At 33.9% G+C, this 22,830-nt stretch overlaps 1 protein-coding gene across 1 annotated transcript; it reads right to left on the bottom strand.

Moving 5' to 3' along the window:
- Positions 1 to 5,356: 5,356 nt before the first annotated feature.
- On the bottom strand, positions 5,357 to 7,233 carry LOC113498942. Its single transcript, XM_026879208.1, has one exon. It carries the CDS (start codon positions 6,795 to 6,797, stop codon positions 6,075 to 6,077), a length of 723 nt encoding a protein of 240 aa, XP_026735009.1. The 5' UTR covers positions 6,798 to 7,233; the 3' UTR covers positions 5,357 to 6,074.
- Positions 7,234 to 22,830: the final 15,597 nt, after the last annotated feature.

Genomic DNA, 22,830 nt, shown 5'->3' with positions numbered 1-22,830 from the left:
TTTAAACAGGTTATATTTCAGCACGTAGAATACGTTTAAGATAAAGTTAATGGTAATTTGGACCAAGTTACTCAGGAGCCTTCTAAACTATGCCACACTGAATATACACCACCGTGACTCAAAATAATATTACCTTGGTTGTGGAAACTTGACACATGTACAGCATAGACCGACCTCTCTCTTCCTCCCAGGCTAAGAAGGATTCTAGAAACATAACGTTTTGCACTTAAACCTATAAAGTGAAACTAGAATCTGAACAAACGCTAATTATTCAGATGAAATCCTTAAATTATTGCCTGAAATGAGCCTACATGCCTACCACTAGCAGGTTCGTAGAAAACATTACCTAAAAATAGAATATCATATACACACAGCCATCTAGATCAGTTAACAAGTCACAATAATAAACAAAAGTGAAAGGGAAGGGAGGATGAGCAAACAGTTTTGCTAAAACCCAGTTTGATGGTATGAAACTGAAAGGTTTGATCTTCTTGAAGGTCCCTTTTTTAACTTAGGGACTAAATAGCTAAATATTTATAGTTTTTCATGTAATAACATTTTACACACGTACTTACGGATGTGAGATAGTCTACCTAGTTTTGGACTCAACTGAAGTCCTTAATCATGAGCTAACGCGTCAATGTCATGATTCTATCCCGACAAAAACGTTTGAAACAGAATATTACATTCTGGTTTGGTATTGAGAATGACGTTTCTATTTATGAAAAATAAATTTGAAGCTTAAACGCTTGATTCTATACTAATATATAAAGCTGAAGAGTTTGTTTGTTTGAACGCGCTAATCTCAGGAACTACGGGTTCAAATTCTTTTTGTTTTGAATAGACCATTCACCTAGGAAGGTTTTAGGCTATATACCATCATGCTGCGACTAATAGGAGCGAAGATACAATGGAAAATGTAAAAAAAAAAACAGGGAAAATTATTCTTATTCGAAGGCGTCCGTTCAAAAATTCTTAACTTATATCTTCTAACCACGCGGACGAAGTCACGGGCAACAGCTAGTTAATAATAAATTTAAAGCTTAATATTAAAATACATTCGTTTGATATTCCTTAAACATTGTACATGTTTTTACTGTGACTTGCCAGCCAGTCTCGAACACCGTGTGTAAATTACTGGGAAATAATATATCATTTTCGAACCTAATCCGCTGAAAACATACTCTAATGTTTGCAATAATTAAATCAAATCATGGTTTTATATTAGATTTGCTATAACTGTGGTTTGAACGTATCTAATATCATTGGTTTCTAACAGCCAAATAATTATATGTTGAAATTATTCACCAAATATTTTGTATTGCTAAACCGCGTACAGCTAATTAAATTTGGGATATGAAACATTTGCAACGTGTTTATGCGTAAATATAAATTGCTATTATTATTACGTCATTCAATAAATTTGGGATTTAAGATTCCGAGTTACAAGTACCTATCCTATCTAATAAAGTAATTGTATACCGAATTAATTTTCTTTATCTAAATAACCTTTTATTTCTGAATCGCTGAATCAATTTATTTATTTTTCCCACAGAGATAACAATTTTATATATTATTTTGCTTAACTCACTCAAAACTATAGATACATTTCGTTTACCAGAAACCGAATTGAAAGCACAATTGTCATCAAACCTGATAAATATAATTACTTAAGCTAGTATTATTATTAGACCGATATAACAATTAATTTCCTAAAACCATTATTTGTCTGACGAAAAAATAACATAGGATGTTTTTTGAAAACGTAGCAAACGTATGTAACCAATTTAAGCATATAATTCGTGGGGTGTAGACAGAAATTAATTTTACATTGGCCGGAACCGCCTTAGGGACCGGTTACCGCGCAACTAATTATGAAATTCATTCGCTCACCTCATTTTGCTCTTTCAAAATATCTAGAGAGTAATATCCTTGTACTTTGGAGTAATCGCAGCATCGTCTTCCTTTATGCAAAGATTTGGTTATGGTAACTGTTTATTGCTCAACATCATACTGAATCCGTTATTTTTGTTGGTAAACGTCTGGTGATAATATTCAATGTCATCGAGGGACGCTTTCTGCGAACAAACCCTTCTTTGTTTCATCAGATGAATGTAAGTCGAGAACGACACTTCATTTGCCGCTGGTCGTATTCTTTAATTTTCATTCAAAGAATTGTGCATTTATGGAAAGCATTTCACAACACCCACTTTTAACTTCCTGTTACATTGTACGAAAAACATTGAAAAGTTTGAAAGGAAGAGAATTCTTCTTATCCATATGTTCAAACCGATAAATCAACTCACAGATTCTTCAACCATTCACATTCAAGGATAGGTATGTACATGAATGTGCAAAAGTTATCTTGGAAAACATGTTGAGTGTTACCCCACCCTTTAAAATAAATCATATGTAATACCGCATCGGGGGTGCGAGCCTGACGCCTTGCTCAATAATCCGGGCTCTGCCGTATCCGGGGCTCCGATTTCATTACCGTCTGATGTGTAGATGTAAAAATTATTCGAAGAGGTGTTTTGTATCGAATGGTTTTGATGAGCGATGATTTTTCTTTTACTTTTATTTAGATATTTTGTAACTTTGTGATTTTGTTCTGATTTTCCAATTGTCAATGAGTAAGATAGAATAGGGAATATGCAGTTAGTTTACTATTAGAAAAAATCAAGCGCTTTAATGGATTAAAGCGATTGGACCTATTGGAATAAATAGGCATTGCTCTACGGGTATTTCTGAAGTGAGTTTAATTTAGTCATTCAATTTGTTGTTACAGTTCCTTTCAACTATTGGATTCATATACGAACTCAGTAGTACACAAGTTTGCCACCATGCTAATGTAAGTGACCCGAAGATTCCTGCACAGAACAAGTCGCTGGCACTAGTGAGTATGAAATATTGAATCCTGACGCTCTAGAGAACTTAGACACTACAGATGTTAATGTTTTTCAAAAAAGGGTCGCAAACATAAACTGTAATTATTGCAAATAGAATCACCCAAACATTTCATATACGCACATTAAAATAGACTTATAAAGACTACCTTTAAAAATAACGTTGAAAATCATCTAGTGCACCAGCATTCCACATACTTTGCAGTCGCAATAGACCCTGTTCTAAAGCAACAGATTAAACCGATACGTAGTAATAAAAAAAGTAAAAGGTAAAGGGGAATAGGTAGCCAACAATAAGCGAGTCGAGAATATTCGTTCTGCATACTGCAGCCGGTTCTCTCTGGCGATCGGATCGGAATTAGAACATACTTTGTAAATTTTGCGTACCAAGCTTTGCCCAGCGCATTATGTAACGGTTTTTGTGTTAGATAGGTACGATTGGTAACTGGGAACTACGAATAGGTTTTTTTTTGGCTGTTCTAAGCCGCGTCAGTAATTGGGTTCCGTTTATACAAAATAGCTGATGATGCCTTACTGGTTTTTAAGGTCTAACCGCTCTTACATTGAAACAGTCTTCTCAATCAATACTTTGTGCAGTAGACATTCAAATAACAGATTGTAATTAAGATCTTTCAACGCCCCTAAACTGTTCAACAGATTTCGACAAAACTTGGAAAATATTAAAAAAAATACACAGTGAAGTAAAATAGCGAGACACATTATTAGCAGCAGACAAAGCAGCATAAAAACCTTATAAAGAATCCATTACTTTACACTAACACTAGTTAAAAACTTTAGAAACTTGTGACGTTGGTAAGTACCTACCTAAAATACTTCACTAAGAAGCACAGAGGTTCCAACTAACTACAAATGAATTTCCTTTTACTACCTCCAAGGAAACCTCGACGGGAACTTCAAGTTGCACTTGTTAAGTTTTTTCTAGAACTTAAGGAGTTACAGTACAAGCTTAAGTTTTTAACAACGATAAGCTACGAGTCATTGCAAATATTGTTATGAGTTCTTATTACTTTATTATGGGTCTAAGAAAGTCGGGTAATTATATTCAACTTCGTTATAACTACAGTACCTTCATGTAAGGGAGATAGTAAGTAGGTAAGTTAAATTCAGATAGTGCATATCAAATGTCATATATTATTTCTTGATGAATGCTTTTCCAAAGAACCCATAGGAACTTTAAAAAAGCTTGCTTTGAAACTAACTTTAAACATCATAGCACTTTCCACCGGAAATGTGTTCTTTTAACAGGCGAAACAGATAAAAGTATTGATAGTCGGTAAATGGTTTTTTACCTCATCTACAAGTAACGTCAAAACATGAACAAAAACGTCGGTACCAACACCCATTAGTATTCAGGTGGCACGAGGGAGGCACAAGACATTAACCTTTAAAAAGGGGTCAATGCGTGAAGTTCTGTTCCCTAATATCTTATTCTGGACGGCGATTTGTCGAGGGTACTGTTTGAAGAGACAAATACTAACTTTGAATATTGATGTTCCTCCTCATTATAAAGACAATTAAAGTCAGTTCACAAGATTATAATAACAGACCTTAAAGTTCCCTCTCATTTTGTTATTAAGATTAGCTTTGGCTGGAAGAAATTACAAGGCGTTACGTAAGTATCTAATTCATTTAATCACTTAGACATGCGTTTTAATGCAAGCATTCTAATTCTCCTCCGTAGAGTTTTTACCCCAAGTACAGTCTACCAAAAAACAAAGGAGCATCAGCAATGGCATTTAAATACGGAATAAACTCAGAGAAAAAAATAGATAACGAAGCATCGATTGGCGCCTCCTTTCTCGTCGCAACAATAACACTATAAAGTGGAGTCTACTCCCTGGCCGCGTACATTTTACAGGGAACTTCCAATGGCGAGTGACTTTGTCACGTGAATAATAAATGTTCAGGAAGTCACCTGTGTGCTTTTATTTCTGTCGTCGAGTCGAACACACAGGGAAATTTCTCGATTAAAATACTATACAAACACGTCTTTTTGCACATTCTTGTATAAGCTTCTAGTATGTGGTGTAATTAGCCTGAGTTACATATGTTATAGTGGAAAAAATGGTAGTAAATTAGGTCGCTATGGAAGCGAATGGCGCAATAAGGCAATCGGAATACGTCTTTGTACGCGGCTTTAAAGCTGTAAGTGGAATAATTATTATAATTAGCGACAATTACTGGTGCTTGGAAAAAGGTTGCATATTGCGGAACTAATTTTCCCTGGAAAAAGCCTTGTATTGTGCGAAGTAAAACAGACAAATATTATAAAAAGGGTACGTCAAAATAAGGAGGCCTCTGGTTTGATTAAACAGCTGATGACAAATATTTCAAGGTTCACAAATATTCTTGCTCACATTTACAAAGACATGTTTCAGGACAAGCATTTGTAGATCACACAGATGCATGACCTACGTGGGGATCAAACCCGTGCACGGCGCGTTCAGTGGGTTAGGCTTGGTGATCTCAATTCCGCTATCCGTGCAATCAATAAAATAAAAACATTATTTACCACATAAAACCCGAAGATTATTAACACTAGTACAGTAGTACAGTTGAGGGATACACTAAATCCAACAACGCAACCCATCCATAAAACAGAGCACATTAGTTATAAACTCAAACAATTTTATTGCTTTCTAAAGTATCGGATGTAGCAAAGGAAATCGAGATGTGACCAGACATAAAACAGCAGTCATTTAGTACCGATCTTCACGTAACAATGTTTCATACATGAGTCGGAATACAAAAGCCGTTTACGAGTATGTACGACAATACCAATTTTAGAGCCTTGTCGAGTTGCAGTAGTTATTGGGATTGTTCGGATTTTATTATGTTGGCTATGTTATTTTAGAACGTGTAGTACGTATTGGTGGAATACTTTGAAATTAGGTTCTGGTTTAAGAAGAATGTATGCAAAATTTTGAAATGAAGAAAGCATATGGGATAACTACTTATGATTTACGAAAGTAAAACAAGAAAACTTGGCACATTAATAATTTACTTGCATAAAAAAACTAAAATGTTAGTGTTAAGTGCGTAAAGTTTACTTATAACTTAAAAACTGCTCGTAACGAGTTTTTGATTCGTAATATTTAATATCCTTAGACGCTAAAATAATACCTTATTATTATTGCACTATCAATTCTAATAATAGTAGCGATTATAAGGAACAAACCCCGGCTTCTGATACAAAGGTTTATGCAAAAATCCGTCATAATACAAACCGGCTAATGGTCTAAATTCGTTTAACACGGGTAGCATTTTGTCTAATGAAGAGAAGCTCTTCCATCTATCATCCTGTGGCGGCGGCAGAGGTGATCCATTTGTGTACGAATTTGTTGTAATTGATAACTTATCAATCTCAGTATTGTTGTATAGGGCAGCGGGATAAGGGCCTTTCATTGTACTGTCAGTTTCATTTGCCATAGAATGTTCAACTTGTTCCGAATTCGTCGATGTTTTGTTGTCGCTTCCTATTGAAACGTTGATGCTCGTAAAGTTTTTCCAGTCGTCGTCTATTAAAGGTGGTAAAAGGAAATAATCCGGAGAATCTATCGGTATTGTTAAAGACTCACTTTGGCCATTAACAGGTGTTAGATTTATTTCTACAGATTCAGTACTTGTAGTCATGTTTATACTATCTACTTTTGATTCTTCAGTAACAGTGACTGTTTTAGGTGTTGTTACTACAGCTTCTGCTGTTTTGTTTATTGAAGAAACACTAGGTTTTAGTGTTTCATTTAGTTTAATTCCCATTGAATCATTTTTATTAACACTTCCTCGATTTAACGCTTGTCTAAAATGCACATCGATATCATTATTGTTTTCTGTAACCTTTAGATTGTTAATTATCTTCAAAGGCTTCATGACTTGTTTTTTACCATTATCTTCCACTGTTTCTTTACTATCACCAGTTTGAGCGTCTTGTTTTACTTCGATAAGTTTTGGTACTAAGACGATTGGTGCTAATAGAAAATAAGGTTTTTCTTGATTTTGATCCAAGTCATATCCATTTAAATATCCGAACAAAGCCAACACTTTCTTGGTTTTCAAATCATAGCGAGTTTTATTTTCACCTTAAACAAACACATTTATTAGTTTAAGAATTAATTGATAATTAACTTAGAGAAGATTTTCAGAAACTCACAGAACACAAAACTATGGAAAAGTAACGTGAACAATAGTGCTCGCAACTGCATTTTGCGTAATATGATGTCAGAATGACATATAACGTACGCAATGAATGCGTGTACGCATCGGCATTATCACAGCCCGGATGAGGGCATCATGTAATAAGTACAGTCAAACTAAAAGAGTAATATCGAAAATGGTTTTTTTTTTCTTTAAAAGTAGCGCTATAGTTGTAAAGTTTGCATTAAGAAAGGAATATTTACAATGGAATTATTTTTATGTGGCTGAGCGATAATTGGTTGATAATAAAATTGAAATAATTAATCAATCATGGTCTGGTCATTGCAACAAATAAATACCTTCTGATCTATCTTTTTAAAGTGTACCTATTCTTGTTTCAAATAGTTGATGTATCGTTTTTACTTAAAGGTCCATTATTGAAAGTCTCCAACCCTACAATTCTCAAGAAATCTTAATAAAATATTTGCGTTCCATTTGTTTTCATAAAATTTAATCTCATAACCCTCCTTTCGTGAACAGAGTGAAGTGAAATCGAAAATAAACATATGCCACTACATAATGCGGGCTCGTCAAACAATGCTATTCTTTAATAGTACTTATCAGTAACGTACGGTTTACACAATGATAGAAAACAAAAAAAAAGTAAAACAAATAGGAAAAAAATAATATCATCATGGTACAGACAAACAAACAGAATAAATAAAACATTTTTTTTTGGGGCGTTTCGATAACTATTAACATAACTCATTAATTGAGTTGGTGGAAGTGCTTAACCAATAACTCTCTTCACGAGGTACCAAAGCGACTTAATATGTCAATCTAGAAGGCCAATACAACCTCTTCAAAAAGTAATATTCTAGCAGTTCTTAAAGGAGATGGCTGTCTTCGTCTTGCAGTGCTTCCAAAAACTTCGAAAAGCATGCCTTTTATAGTGGTTAACTCAAATCTTATAAAACAAGATATTTTTTATTAAAAAATCCTTCTATACTACTGGAATTAGTCCCTACATACGAACTATGCCTATTAATAAAATCCAGTGACCTTTTTGGTCTACGATATTTTTTTCCTCGAGTACTTTGAGGCCTCGGCGCTCATTAGTAGAAGTCTAAATTCGTTTATGCCTTGTTGAGACGGTGATTAGTTGACTGGCGACTGACTAATGATTGAGGCTGACTGATTAATGAACTTTACGCGTCTATAATTCTTGAAAGAACTTAAAATGTTTTTTTGCTAAGTCGAAAAGAAAGCCACTTTGAATTTATCGTCTTATTATGGGAAGGTGGGGTAAGACGGGGTAGCGAGGTAAGATGGGGACCCTCCAAAAATATATAATACAGTATTAATTGAAAAGTTATTTTGACGCCATCTAGTCGTATTTATCAGTACTTGTTAGAGTCGCAAAAAGTTTGTTCGAAGGAGCGCACGATTCTTCATGGTAAGTACATTTTTAAAATTTGAAGTGGTTTTATCTAATTATTGAAGCATATAAAGTGCATGACTGTTATAATGTATGATAAACATAATGTGTGACATATTTTTTTTGTTAATTTGTATTTATTTTACTATTGTAAACTCATTAATTCATGCCGGTTTCTTTTGATTTATAACCTCTAAAAATTCAATACAACTTTTAAGTCCAGTTTGGGAAAGATGGGACACTTATGTGGGGCAAGACGGGGTAGGTACCCGATCTTATCCGCTGAGTTGTTATTCAGTTTGTATTGAGATTGCATTCAACATTAACTATTTTTTTATAGTACAGTTCCAAAAACAGTAATGTTGTCATTTCCTGATGCTTAAATGGCTACACCGCCGTAAATCATTTAGCAAACTCTCCACCTCCACCAACTGCTTCAACCTCATGTCTCAAGCAGGCAACAGTAAATGATTATATAGATAATGATGCATTCCATCTGGTTAGCCCGAAAAAGTTAATGCCTTATTCGCGATTCGCCGAAAAAAGACCAAGACAAGTTCGAAGAAGGGGAAAAGCAGCTATTATTACTGCTTTTCTATATAAAAAAGAATGAGAGGAAAACTAAAATAGGTAGAAACTAAAACCACATGTAACAAACAAAAAGTAAATGACAAAAATAACAATAAAGAGAACTTGAAAAACCGAAAAAGCGAAAAGGCACAGAAGAAGAAGATACAGAATGTCTATACTGTCGCGGCTTGTATTCCGATTATCATACTTGTATCACTTATCGTACTTGAGGCAAGTGAGCGCATTGTGTCTGTGCAGGAGTGGAAGACAGCGATGACGAAGCTGAACATATCTGCCCGGTTTGTGAAGATGACGGCGCTTAAATAGTCTATACCCCATCTTACCCCAGGGGTATACCCCATCTTACCCTATAGGTGGGGTAAGATGGGGTGATTCAGTTATTTTTTAAAAGTTTATATTTTTATGAGAAGAACTTATTTTTTTTTGTTTTGACTGATTGTTATTAAAAGAAGAAAGACTGATTATTTAATTAATAAAAGTTCCTACGTTGTGCAATTAAAAAAGATGGGTTTTATTTATGAAATACCTTAAGGTCCCCGTCTTACCCCACCTTCCCCTATCCGAGGAATAAATTACGCGGTTAGGTTTAAAGTTTTTTCAGATATAAATATATACATATGTTTACTCGCATTACATTTGACGGCTTACAGCTATTTATAAACATTTGTCCGTCCGTCTGTAACAACACCAGGCTGTATCTTAGGAACTGCGCTAGACAGTTATTTTTTAATTGTGATACGGCAATTAGGCTCGAATATAACAGACATGTTAGTCGTTCTTAAAGCCTTAGCCTGCGAATCAATATTTATAATTATTTATAGGGAATTTCTGTTGAAGACGAATTCCTTATCACTTAAGGTAATTAAGAATCAACTATTATCACTTCTTCATAAATACGACAAGAGAATTTTGAATATAATTCTTAAGTTCATTATTTCCTACCATATTAATACAGGTACAGTGACAAACAAAACAAAAGACATCAGCATAACAAAAGTATAATCACGAACAGACATCGATGACAGGTAGAAAGCAGCCATTATTACGATTTCGCTACAAATGAAAGCGTCTTCCCTTTATTTCGTTGGGTCTTCACTGAAAATAAAATAACCTTTGAAAAAATAATATCGTCTCCTAAGGGAAGCGGCGGTACAGATGACAGTTTTAGAACAAAGCACTTTTTTCTTTGATATTACTATACACACGTATCTTATCTCGATGTAATAGCTTTTGTTTGCCGTATATTTAAGTAATGTCCGATCCTTTACAGTAAATGTATGTATTTCCTTGGTGCTGTTTAGGGTAGCTTAGATTTGTGGAAAATGTTTAAACTCGTGTTGATAAAAAATAAAGGATGTCACTTAAAAAAAAAACAACATTTGGACAATGCAAGGATTCTCCAAAAGAATGCAACTCAAAAAATTACTGTTTGTCCTGTGTAACCATAATGACTTTTGACACAAGAATAATCTTGAAAACACAGTTTTCTAATAACATTTCATAACTGAAGTACAAACAATTCCCATTCTTTCAAATATAGCTGACCGGGGCCATAAATGTGGAACAGGTTCCTTGCTTGTAATAACAGTGTCAGAGTACCTCCTACCAACTTTAAAAGTAAGATAGTGTCATACGCGGAAACGAGATGGCGCTATACACGGTATAAAGCTGCATCCTTCTTCCACAATTACAAGAGGCTTACTTCAAGAAGTGGTGGTATTACCCAAGGAAATATTTTGTACTTACGTTCGACATAAAGTTCGGGACTCAAATATGACAGTAAAAAGGAAGTGAAGCTGGCCGTCAATAAACTGATTTAAGCCAGAAAGAGATATATCGATATTCAAACCGAATTTCGGCATTACCGTATTTGCTGTAGGCTGTGACCGCTGATATAAAAAAAAAGCTTTCTCGATCTTGTTTTGTATAGGTATATGGATTTTGAAAATAGAATAGAAAATGACTGGACAAAGTTTAATGCAGTTTTTTTTTAAGAATATTAATTCAACGAATCCTCAAAATCATACGATAAATTTGAACTAACTCCTAAATAGCAAAATTATTTAAAGACCTAAATATTGATAAATAATTTGAATCTTGATAATTTTTTCTACAAAATTTATTTACGAGCAAAAACTTAAACATTTTTTTAAATCTATTTAGTAGACAATTATCTTATCCATAATATATCATGTTAAAACCAGTGAACCATTACGGTGCTTGCTAATAAGCCGTCTACGAGGCTCCAAGCTACGCCAGACTGTATTCACTCAAAACGCACGACGCGTTCTGCAGCCCCACATAATTATAGCCAAGTTATCTGAAACAGAATGACAGAATATCACACGAGTGATATACGTTTATATTACGAAGGGCTATATGATATACGTCGACAGAATGTCGCTTGAGGCGCACGTCATCTGTCGTTTGTGACGTCAGCATCAGCAACGTCACGTTTGCGAGATTATTAAGCTTTATTTATAATATCGTATATCATGCGTTTCTCTTCATTATAACGGTTTTCTTTAACGTCAAATGTTTGTGACAATTAAGGCGTATTTGTTTTTTTACTTGTCATGTTGTTTTGTGTTCCGAAAGGTTTTTTGCTGTCTGGTTACGAGCAAATTCGTTTTGTTTGTTTATGAAAAAAAAAGCTGTTGGGATTTACCATAATAGACTTTTTCAATCACAATAGCATTACTATAGCAAATTTTATCTACGATTACTTAAAGTTGGTTTACAATTAGTAGTTTACTATATTGAATCCCCATCATTAAAGTGGCATCGGTTTGTTTTATTCAAATAAAATAAGGACTTAATATTCAATCTAATCTGCTTTGCACTATCACCGATTCTTCAGCTGTTTTGGTACTAATAATACCAGTCTTATATGTATTATTAAATGATGTAACGGTTTACTCACGCGTATTTATCGGGGTAGCCCGACTAGTTTCGGACCCAACCGGAGTCCTTAATCATGAGCAGACGCGGCGGGATCGCGAGTCGAACCCGCCGCGTCTGCTCATGATTAGTCGGGCTACCCCGATAAATACGCGTGAGTAAACCGTTACATCATTTAATAATGAATCAGTCTCACGATAGTTATTACTTATATGTATTAAATATCACATAAAGATCCCAAACGAGAAGACAGTTTATAAAAAAAAAACAGTAATTAATGTATCGTTGACAAATTACTAGATTAATATCAAGATTTTAATTACCCACTAAACACATAACTCGGTCCCAAACTTCGGAACGAAATAACTCGCACGGTTGACAGTTGCCTATTTTAGTTTCATCTGTCCAATTCGAGACAAATATTCAAACTAGATGTGTCGCCTCAACTATCACCAAGATGAGAACTACGGTACTGTTTCGGTAACAAAGGTAGTAACTATCTTTACTAGGGATTCTCGAACTGATCTCGATTTTAGTTCTCACTTGTGATAAATCTAAATTACTGTATGTGGTTCTCTTTTTATTTTTTTATCCAGGTTCTAAAAAGAACGAGATACCAAAGACCCTAATTTGAAAACTAATTCTAGACAAAAAAGACGATAAGACTAGAAATTACGCAGATTAACTAATCAAAAGTGAGACTATAGTTCGTAAGTTTTTTTGTAGCCATGATTCTTCCATTTCGTTCTGTCTAAGGTATCTTTAGCACCAAAATAAGAAGGTACCCGTAGTGTAGAAGTACACCTAGGTGTTGTAAAAACTATACAGTTTAATTTTAATTCCTTCTAAAGGAATATTTTCTTTCGTCTTCATGACGTTAAGGTATGTGGCTCTACACCCAAAAAAAAAAACATACGCTTTCGGTTTCGGCTTTAAAAAGTGTTTAAATCTTGAAAAATGGAGTTTCTTATCATCCTTCATGTTCTAAGTACCACCCATTTATCATTGGTCTAATATTAAATTTTATTTTACACAAAAAGTTGCAAAAAGGTAGGTGTAAAAAATCGAAAACGTGATAACTATTTTTTGCGATTCTTTTATAAATGTGTATCCATAATAAACAAAGAAAAAACCAGAGGATTATGAAATAATTCCATCATCAATAGGTATTATATTATTATGAGACGCACATCTAATCGGACCCCTTGGCAGGAACAAGCATAGTTCGAGAGGCATTAAGACGCTTACATGAGATATTAATAAAATTACTATCGCTGTGCCAATCACGGTAGGGTGCCGATATTCCTCGCGCACGCTAAATTTCAAGTTACCGAGTTATGAGAACTTGTATAGTAATATGTATGCAATATTATATAGTTCTAGTATATTGTCGTGGGTTTAGTGAATTATGTTACAGTTCCTCGTCTCCTTTGGATATAAGTGAATTTGGAGTGCATGCAATCTATCTTGTAGTTGCATGAAGTGACGGTAGGAGAGTAGACCAGTTGGGAGATGCCTAGAGGCATAGTGGTGGATTAAATATTATGACATCATTAAGGATCATCTAAAGCCCCTATCATGGTTTAAAAATCACCCGTTAAAAATCTTTTAAGAGCCATTTTCCTCACGACGTATACTCGTACATTCATCTTTTTTAGCCAGTAATTTACTTTTTTAAAAGGACATGTTTTCGAAATGACATTGGTGCGTGTCGGGATTTGAATATACAATTTATGACTCGACAGTCTAACGGCCATACTACTAAGCTGTCAATAAATATATGTATATCAATCTGGTGGTTATTATTATTAATAGGTACAAAACAACAAAACAAATAGACTCTAAATTATATTATTTGTGTAAAACAAAATTACGTCAGTGACCACCATTTACAACTAAATAAGAACAAGTCTGATTTTTGTATATGCAAAGATTCACACAATAACAAAAAACGACTATTTTTAATTTCAATACAGGTTGGAATGATTTAACAGCAAAAATACAAGTTGGTTTGCAAATACACTGGTACTAAAGCACTGGTTTGGAAAAGGGTGAGAACTATGCGACTGAAATTGAACATTTGAGCAGTTTCCATTTTTATAACCAATGATTGAACCGAATCCCGGCAATAGATAACTTAAAGTATGTTTACTGTGTTATTATATTACGGGTGGTATCGGCTGAGGTCGTCCGCTGGGAGCATTTCGATACCGATATACACAGTTACAGCCCGTTCCATAACTTGTGGTCCCACGGCTACGTTTGGTGGTCTATTACAATTATGTTACCTCGATTAGTTATTGGGCTTACTTTGGTACAAGCTTTTAATCCCAAAACTATACATATACCTATAACTATGAATAGAATACTGAAATTCTATATTTCTGCTTGTAATTTAGCGCGGTATATAGGTAATATGGGTGGCTTCCAAAAAATATGAATTTACTTCGTAAAATATATCCAAGGCTATTTAAAAATAAGTTTACCTAAAATTGTAAAAACGTGTTAAAATTGTTTTAAATTGAACTTATATAATTGAACGAAAAAAATACTGAGCGTAGATTTAGATTGTTTGAATCGAAATCATAATCAGGACCGTAAAAGAAGGGTATAACAGAACCGATTTACGGCTTCCAAAAAACACAACGTAATGTTTATAATATATTTTGTATACTCTTATTATTCTAAGGAAATTGAGTTGGTTCACTCAAAAAGATGCCGTGTTCGAGTTTCAGCGTGTTTGTCTTCAATTCCGGAACGGTAAAATTTTTATTTCTAAATTGTGTCGATCGAGTTTAGTTTGGCTCAACCTCGGAGCGTGAAAACGGAGAATCCCAATCTCTCTTTCACATTACTCCACCTTTTGTACACTGCGAATTTACATAAAGAGCCTCACTCGGTCCTTGGGGTACCTTTCCGGGTTTTCCATTTTGTGCTTGAATGCGACGTGGCGGCCGGGTCCTAACTATAGCTTGAATCTGGCAAAGCGGCCGCGTCGTTTTATTTCGATCGAACCACAAAAAGGGTTAGGTTTTTTGACGGGCAACTGTACATTTTTTGGTAATTGGAAACTATTCCCTTTATGAGGGTACTTTAGAGGTTGCGGTAATGTAGCCTTAAAGGATATTTTAACTTTTACGGCATATTGAAAACTGTTGGAGTGATGTCATTTTAAATCGGAAATCGTTAACAGCACTTCTTTAATTCACTTTTTTCTTGTTTCTTATTCTAATGATTTGTAGTTCTTACTATCTTTTTTAATAGTCAAAGTATATAGTAATATCAAGAATACGCCTTAGATCAAAAATCACTCATAAATCACAGCGCACCCGAACGATACTCTCGCGTAATCAAGACACTTCGAGTAGAGCAACCCAAAGTTCAAGAACACGTTCAATTACCCAGCTGAACTATTCTCACCTCCTCGCCTCGCCCGTTCGTCTCATAAAGTAAGAAAACCGTCGGCCGCGGACGATCAGCGAAAGTAATCTTCGCAAACATTCTACCTCCGGGCGGAAAACAATTTTCACTGATGTATTTTTTTCAAGGGATCGTGTGCGCCAGCATTATTCTCGAGTAATATAGGATTCGAGTTTTTTACGGTACGTAATTCAACACTTATACCTACCTAATACCTACTTGGACTTTTATTACGATAGTAACATTATTTTTACTACAAAAACATGCAACATGCTTGATAATTTTTATGGGATCAAATTATATTGTTACATATTTCATGTAAAATAAAAAATACAAAAACGGTTCATCTTTTCCAAAATTTTGAGGTTACAAACATAAAAAAAAACCAAAACGGTAAAAAAACAAGTATAGAGTAAGCTCATCATTGAAATTTCAATTTTCAGTTGATAAGCTTATTAAATTGCCATATGTCTCTTTCTGCTTGCGTTTAGTTTGGATATTCAATTATCGCGTCCGCGAATGATTAAAAATTACTCCAGTTGCTTGCAGACTGCACAATTTGCCCACTGGCCTTTTTGAAATCTTCATGAACGTTATCATAGTTCCAAGAGCGAGTCCAGGGAATCAATGTATCACCGTGATCTACAAAATAATATAAGAATAATGATGATATTTTTCACAATCTCACTTCATAAATAAATAGAATAAATTGTCCCAACGGGAGTGCGGTAACGTAGGTACTTATTTATAGAATAGGGGCACAGGTGGGTTTGGGTCTTAGCAAACGTGTTTTACGCTGCCCTCGGGCACCCTGCCGTGACGCATTGGCGGCCTGAGACCATTAGATACGCCAGCATACATAACTTCCTACCGTAATTATTGCTGCTGTAAAACATAAGTTGAAAGTAGCCCAGTATCTGCGGTTTAGGCCTCAACTTATGTAGGGAATTGTTCTGATACTTTGATTTGACCCAGGGACCTGTATCTAGTTTTGATTTAAACTGTTTCCGATCATTTAAGTGAATGCTCGTTAAACTTCATCCAACTATTCTTAAAATCAATCGATACAAGCGAGTCGGACACAGGCACAAATTGAAAAAGCATTTAACCATAATTTTTAAATAATGCAACGGTTTACTCTATCGTATTTATCGGGATTGCCCGACTAGTTTCGGACCCTCGGAAAAAACGACCGTTTTTTTATAGCGGCAATAGAGAGACATCGTCTGAGGAAATTTCTGTAGGGCTATCACAATTCACGACATTCAGCCTGGTGGCAAACAGGTAGAAAGCGGTACTTCAATGACGTTTTACCCTTTGAGTACGGATCCCTGAAAGCAGCTGCGTAATGAAACATAAGACACACAACAGTTCTAAGATTGCAAAGCTTGTTCAGAATTTAAGAACTTGCCAATTCCCGGCTGGATTACAAACCGTTGCATTTTGCTACAAATCTACGGGAAACAAAATCAAGGCTTATCTTTAAATGTGTTTGTTTTTAAACTCATTTCGAATTTAATTTAATGTAATAAAGGCATACAGTGCGCCAGCTTAACCGTACAGTAATAACGTTTGTTTAATACCCCGAAAATAAAATTTGTAAAAGGTTGGTCGCAATATCCGGTTCTTTGGTTTGTATTATTTACTTTTGTAAATGTTTCATTCTTTTTTGGTGTTTGTATTGCTCGTTTTGGATAAAAAAAATGCTTTGCTTCCTATTCCTATCAAACACTTTTAACTAAGTAACTAAATCCGTTTTACATTCTTATTACGCAGCAAGGGAACAAAATTGTAAATTTTCGATCCAACTTCACGGAGTTTTATGTAATTGTGTGAGAGGGTTAAAATGTCACCTGAAGAGAGACATATTTTGTCTGGGACAGCGGACAAGACGAATGCTTAGGTTCCTTGCTTCACTTAACCAAGGAAAAGCCGGATTTTGCATCAGTTGTTTGAATTTTCATGGAAATTTAGATTTTGTGCAAAAATATAGACTTTTTTCTATAATTTTGGAAACAGAGGACAAAAAATATTTGCAGAAAGTTGACTTTCCTGAGGTTTAAAAATAAAAAACAACTCTCTTTAATGCTTATATTTTGCATAAGTCACAGAAATTATGTCTTCTGTCTTCTTATACTCATAACTACTAATTATGTTAGCCTTTTAAATAAAAGCACCGTCAACAATTAATTCATTTTTCGTGTCACACATACAGCAAAAGAAATAAGATTATCATATGAATTTTGACAACTTACTCTAAACATTTCATGTCATTTTGAAACAGTTCCTCGCAAAACACTCCGCCGGTCACCCCACTGCAACTGCTCATCATATTTTTTCTTTTCACGCTAAAAATAAAGCCGCCGACGACGGCCATTGTCGTTGTTTTGCTTCAGTTTGTGTTTGTTCAGCGTTCAGGTGTTGACTCAAAAATATTGCGAGAGTTTTTAGAGAATGAAACATCGGAAATTGAAATCATTTTCTTGTAACGACTGTATTTTGCTAATGGAGTCTGCTTTTTCGTCTTTTTAGTTGCGAATTGCATAAGTTTGATTAATTTATCGGTTAATAGTGTCTTTTTGAGGAAATCTTCTCTCTTATATAAGGTAAAAAGAAGGTTTCAAAACCAGTAATTTTCCAGTCAACCTGGTAGCACTGAGGGTTCGGAGGAGAGATTGGCCGACCAACAAAAATAGTTAGTTAGCTAGGTAGCTAACTAACTATAGTAACTAGCTAGCTAAAATAGCTAGTTTTTTTTGTACAATTTTTTTTTTGAATGGATTCTCATATGTATTCTAATGTGATAAAACAACCACACGACACAAAATTGCTCACTCCTAATCGAAATTAGTAACAAATAGTCTATAATTATTGATTTACAGCTCTTCATACAATATTTTAATCCAGTTTTTCACGTAATTAATTTTCGTTGGAAAACAGAATTGCTTTAGTAGGTCAGCATTGGAACTTGTTCCGAATGAATCCAGATCATTGATTTCCCAAGCGCATGGTAAAACCAAACGTGCCTTATTTAAATACTGGAAGTCTTTGTCGTAGTGCTGGGGGCCTATCACCAGGTTTTCGAACAAGACTGCTGCTGTTGTAAAAGCGAGAAGGCACTATGTGCCGTGTAGAGCGCTGTCGCGTTTCCACATCCGTAGCTGTCTTACTTAAAGCACTGTAAGTCCTCTGAAGGTATCCAAATAAAATTGCCCGTATTGCACCGTATGCCTTCGTGTATTTTTGTGTATCTGTTTAAAAATATTGCCCAAGCAATTGACTGACAAAACACTGGTCGCGTCGTCATCGTCGGCAATTATATTTAAAGGAGAAATATTAGCATAAAACCGAATTAAAAATTAAGGTGTAGGAACTTTTTTTTCTATTATGTACTAGAATTTTATTATGCTATACCACCGAATAAACATAATAATATTAATAATGAGAGAGGGATCAATGGTAATTGATATGTATTTTTTATTACAACAAAAATATTTGAAACGAAAAGTGTAACAAATAGCTGTGTTTTTCTCCAGTAAATAACAATTATACCATACCACTTAGTACAGGTTTTCCTTTTAATATTTTCTTAGATATGTGTTTTTATTGACACTTAATTATTATGTTCTTTTTTAACTTACTTTTTGTCTCTTGCAATAAATCTGACTTGCTAATGACCTAGAAGAAGAAATTTCATCGACAAAATGAAACAGAAATATAAATAGAATAACAAGTATAGTAGAGTGATATTTGCAAAGATTCTTACTTATCGTAAGAGACAGATGTCGACCCAAAGAGTTTGTTTTACGTGGGCGGGCATGAATCTCGACCTTTATTATTTTGACGTTTATGAAATGAATATTACTTTGACTTTTTAACTATAGATTTTTATGAAGCATGTACAATTCTTGCACATAATTTACCTTTCGTACAATCTGTTCGGGACTATGCTCCTAGAGTAGACAAACAGACACGCCAAACGTATAACACCAATTTTTTTTGTAAGTCTTTGCATTTACCAAATGATAGAAATAAATAAATTGCAAAAAACTTAATTTATTACTAATTTTTATAATTAACTAATCTAACTTTCCATAATTTCGTAAATTATTCAGACAGGTACCCGTCCTACATACAATTAATCAACGGCTATATTGTTTGGTCGACGTTAACATTCGGTATTTCATCAAAATATCATCCTAAACAAACATAGGGCCTAAACAATATACATTATTCAGCAACTAAAGATGTCTGAAGCCGACAATCACGCATACACTCCGCAAAAGAAGTCTTTTACACAATCACATTTGCAAAATACTAATATTATTGAGTGACTTTTAGGCAATAGTGTTTAATATTTGAATGAAATATTAAAAAAATATGTCCTAATCGATTATAGACCAAAGAGTTAAATGTTTTTGAATTTTTTCAATCACCACGCCAAACAAAGAAAGAGAAAATACCTTTATGCGCAAAGCCTTTTATTTAATAACAAATTTATTTTGTACCTCAACTTCAAAATTTTATTTTTATACATAGTACAGTTGTTTTGTTAATCAATTGTGTTAACAGACTTCTATTTCTGACCATACATTCGACCAATATTGGAATTATTCGTCAACAAGACCCCAAGTTACCTCCAACCTATAATTATTAATCTACCAGTTTGGAACAGTTGACGTACTTTCCTATTGATTGCTCGAATTTGTTAAAGGGTTATCTTCAGAAATTTGACAAGTGTGTAACGGTGTAAATAATGTGTAATCATTTTATACAGTAGAAGGAAATGATAATTTTGTTTGTAGAGTGTTAGTTATGAAAAAAGAACACAATACTAATGCTGATAAATTATGTCGAATGTTTTCTTCCCAAACTTCGTCAGAGATTTAGTTAATTTTATAAGCCTAGATTAGTTTGAAAGGATTATTTGAATGTGTGAAGACGAGAAATCAATTATAATTTAAATAATACTATGTCTATTGATGGTTCAACATAAATGAAAATAAGCTACTTAATACCAAATCATTCAATTGAATTACCATAACACAAGTGCTGCAGCAACTTACTTTGGGTTCAGAACAATGTATGTGATGTTGTCCGCATTTATTTATTTATTTATTCAATCGTTTTTATCCTTTAGGTACAGAACGCGAAAACGCATTTGATGTAAGAGAAATTCAGTTGTTTAAGAGATTAAATAAATTGGCTTCAAAAGTCCTAAAGAAAATCTTATATAACGAATATAACAAGTTACCAAGGAAGGCTCTTTTAAATTGACACGAAATAGTAATCGCCTTGGAAGCCCACCCACTTACAAGTTTACATAGAATTAATTTACTTAGGTAGAAATTTCTCATTCCGATTTAATCGCGGAAGGAATCCATTGGAATTAATTGAAACCAATATTTGGATTATATTTTAAGGCCTATTAAAATACTAGATGAATTCGAAATGTTATTACAGACTGTATTATTATTTATTAACATTAATAACGTTTAATTTATACCGGGAAACTGTTCTACGTTTTCGTTTAATTTATTTAGAAATAGATTTGAATTGATTCAAATTATTTGACGTTTTGTCAGTTGTGTGTCACAATAATTACGACAGTTGTAACTTGATAAAGTGTTATTAGTTCTTAACCTATTTTGAACTTGTCATTGTGACAATGATGCGTAGAGCACAAGTTTAGTGTAGTATTAGCTTAGTATGGTGTAGCATAAGAACAGATCCTTACTTTGTTAAAATTTGTTCTTAAAATTTTGTGATACAATTATAATGACATGTAAATAACGATGTCGCTTATAATCTCAGTATTAAGGGTGATAATTTTAGGTAATTGAACTGCTAGGTTAGGTCTCGTAAACAGTAGAATTCCTTGAAATGAAACTACTTTTACGGATTTTATCGCGGTTTAATTTTTGATTTTAGTTCCCGACGTTTCGACACCTTTGCAGGTATCATGGTCACGGGCAGACTGGGATGGCGTTTGTCTTGACAGAAGATGTTACTCGTTCTACCTTCATATTTTAATTAATTATTTGTGGTTCGACCTACGCAGTATGAGCTCACTGTGTCGTGATGCCTAACATTCGCGTAAACCTAAGAAACCACTAAGTAGAATTCCTTTTCATACTTTAATCAAACTCCTACAAAAAGAATAGAAACACAAGATAAAGGTATTTAGTAATGTTTACGTTCGATAAAAAGTTTTATATCCATTTGAAACAAGATACTTTGTTATTTATGTTTCTTTGCCAACTTTAATCCTTTTCTTTTCCATTGATAAGAAAGGTTTTAGCGAGTTCCAAAGAACCAAAGTTTCAGTAACTGCTTTCAGAGTAAGCTACATTTTATTATTTATAAAAAAACGTATCCATTATAAATGTAATAATGGTTATTGTCTCAAAAGCAAAGTTTAAAGTGTTATAATCTGAGATTTTTGGGCCTTTATTGAATAAGTTCGAGCTTTTATTTTTTATGCTGTCTAGTTATATTTGAAAGTATCGTTATTGAAGTACTTTAAGTTTTAAGAGAATATTTACTTAATTTAAAAAATAAAATAGTAATAAAAATATTCTATGCTTTTTATTCTTGAGTACTTCAGTTCCAAACTGCTCTTGAAAAGATTTACAATTCGTTTGCATTTGTAAATAATGGTTACTAGAATTAAAATTAAAAAAATACTTTCTGATAATACGGACCATTATCTTAAATCATTGTTGGTGCATCCCTACTAATATAAATGCGAAAGTAACTCTGTCTGTCTGTTAGGCTTTCACGTCTAAATCACTGAACTGATTTTAATAAAATTTGGTACAAAGATAGAGTTGACCTTGAAAAAGAACATAGGATAGTTTTTAAAAGTTCTCTTGGAAACGCGATATAACCGACCTCGACGCGGGCGAAGCCGCGGGCGAAAAGCTAGTATAAAATAAAAGTAAAATTATTATGCACAACAGGGACTTAGTATCTCACACTAATTTAAACGTAAGTATATCAAAACTATTATCTTAAATACATCAATCACTATTTACTATGAAGTTTACATGTTACACGTCTGCTGTAACTAAAGACAAAACAAATATTTATAGCATCAAATACAATCTTGACTAGCTTTCAAGATTACTTTCTTTGAAATATCTATCCTATCTCAAACAATAATAACAGGGATCAAAGAATATCAATAGCCATTTCGGGATAAACCTTTAAAATTTTGTTTTGTCCGCTGAAAACTTTGATTCTATCTTCGGTAGCGTCATAAAAATACTTATTGCAGACTTTACTTCAAATACTGTCAGAAGCGGTCATCGTCCTTACTGAGATATTTTGAAGTAAAACTGTTGTCAATGGGGAAACGAGACACTGATATACGCTTTGTAGAGCGCTGTCTCGCTCTAACGGTGAGAGCATTCCGGT

This window comes from Trichoplusia ni, chromosome 11 (assembly GCF_003590095.1).
Source record: "Trichoplusia ni isolate ovarian cell line Hi5 chromosome 11, tn1, whole genome shotgun sequence".
In the NCBI taxonomy this organism is placed as follows: Eukaryota; Metazoa; Arthropoda; class Insecta; order Lepidoptera; family Noctuidae; genus Trichoplusia; species Trichoplusia ni.
This window is presented reverse-complemented; position numbering and strand designations above follow the sequence as displayed.

Coding starts and splice junctions, on each gene's coding strand:
- LOC113498942 (XM_026879208.1), bottom strand. CDS start 6,797: ATGAAGCCTTTGAAGATAATTAACAATCTAAAGGTTACAGAAAACAAT.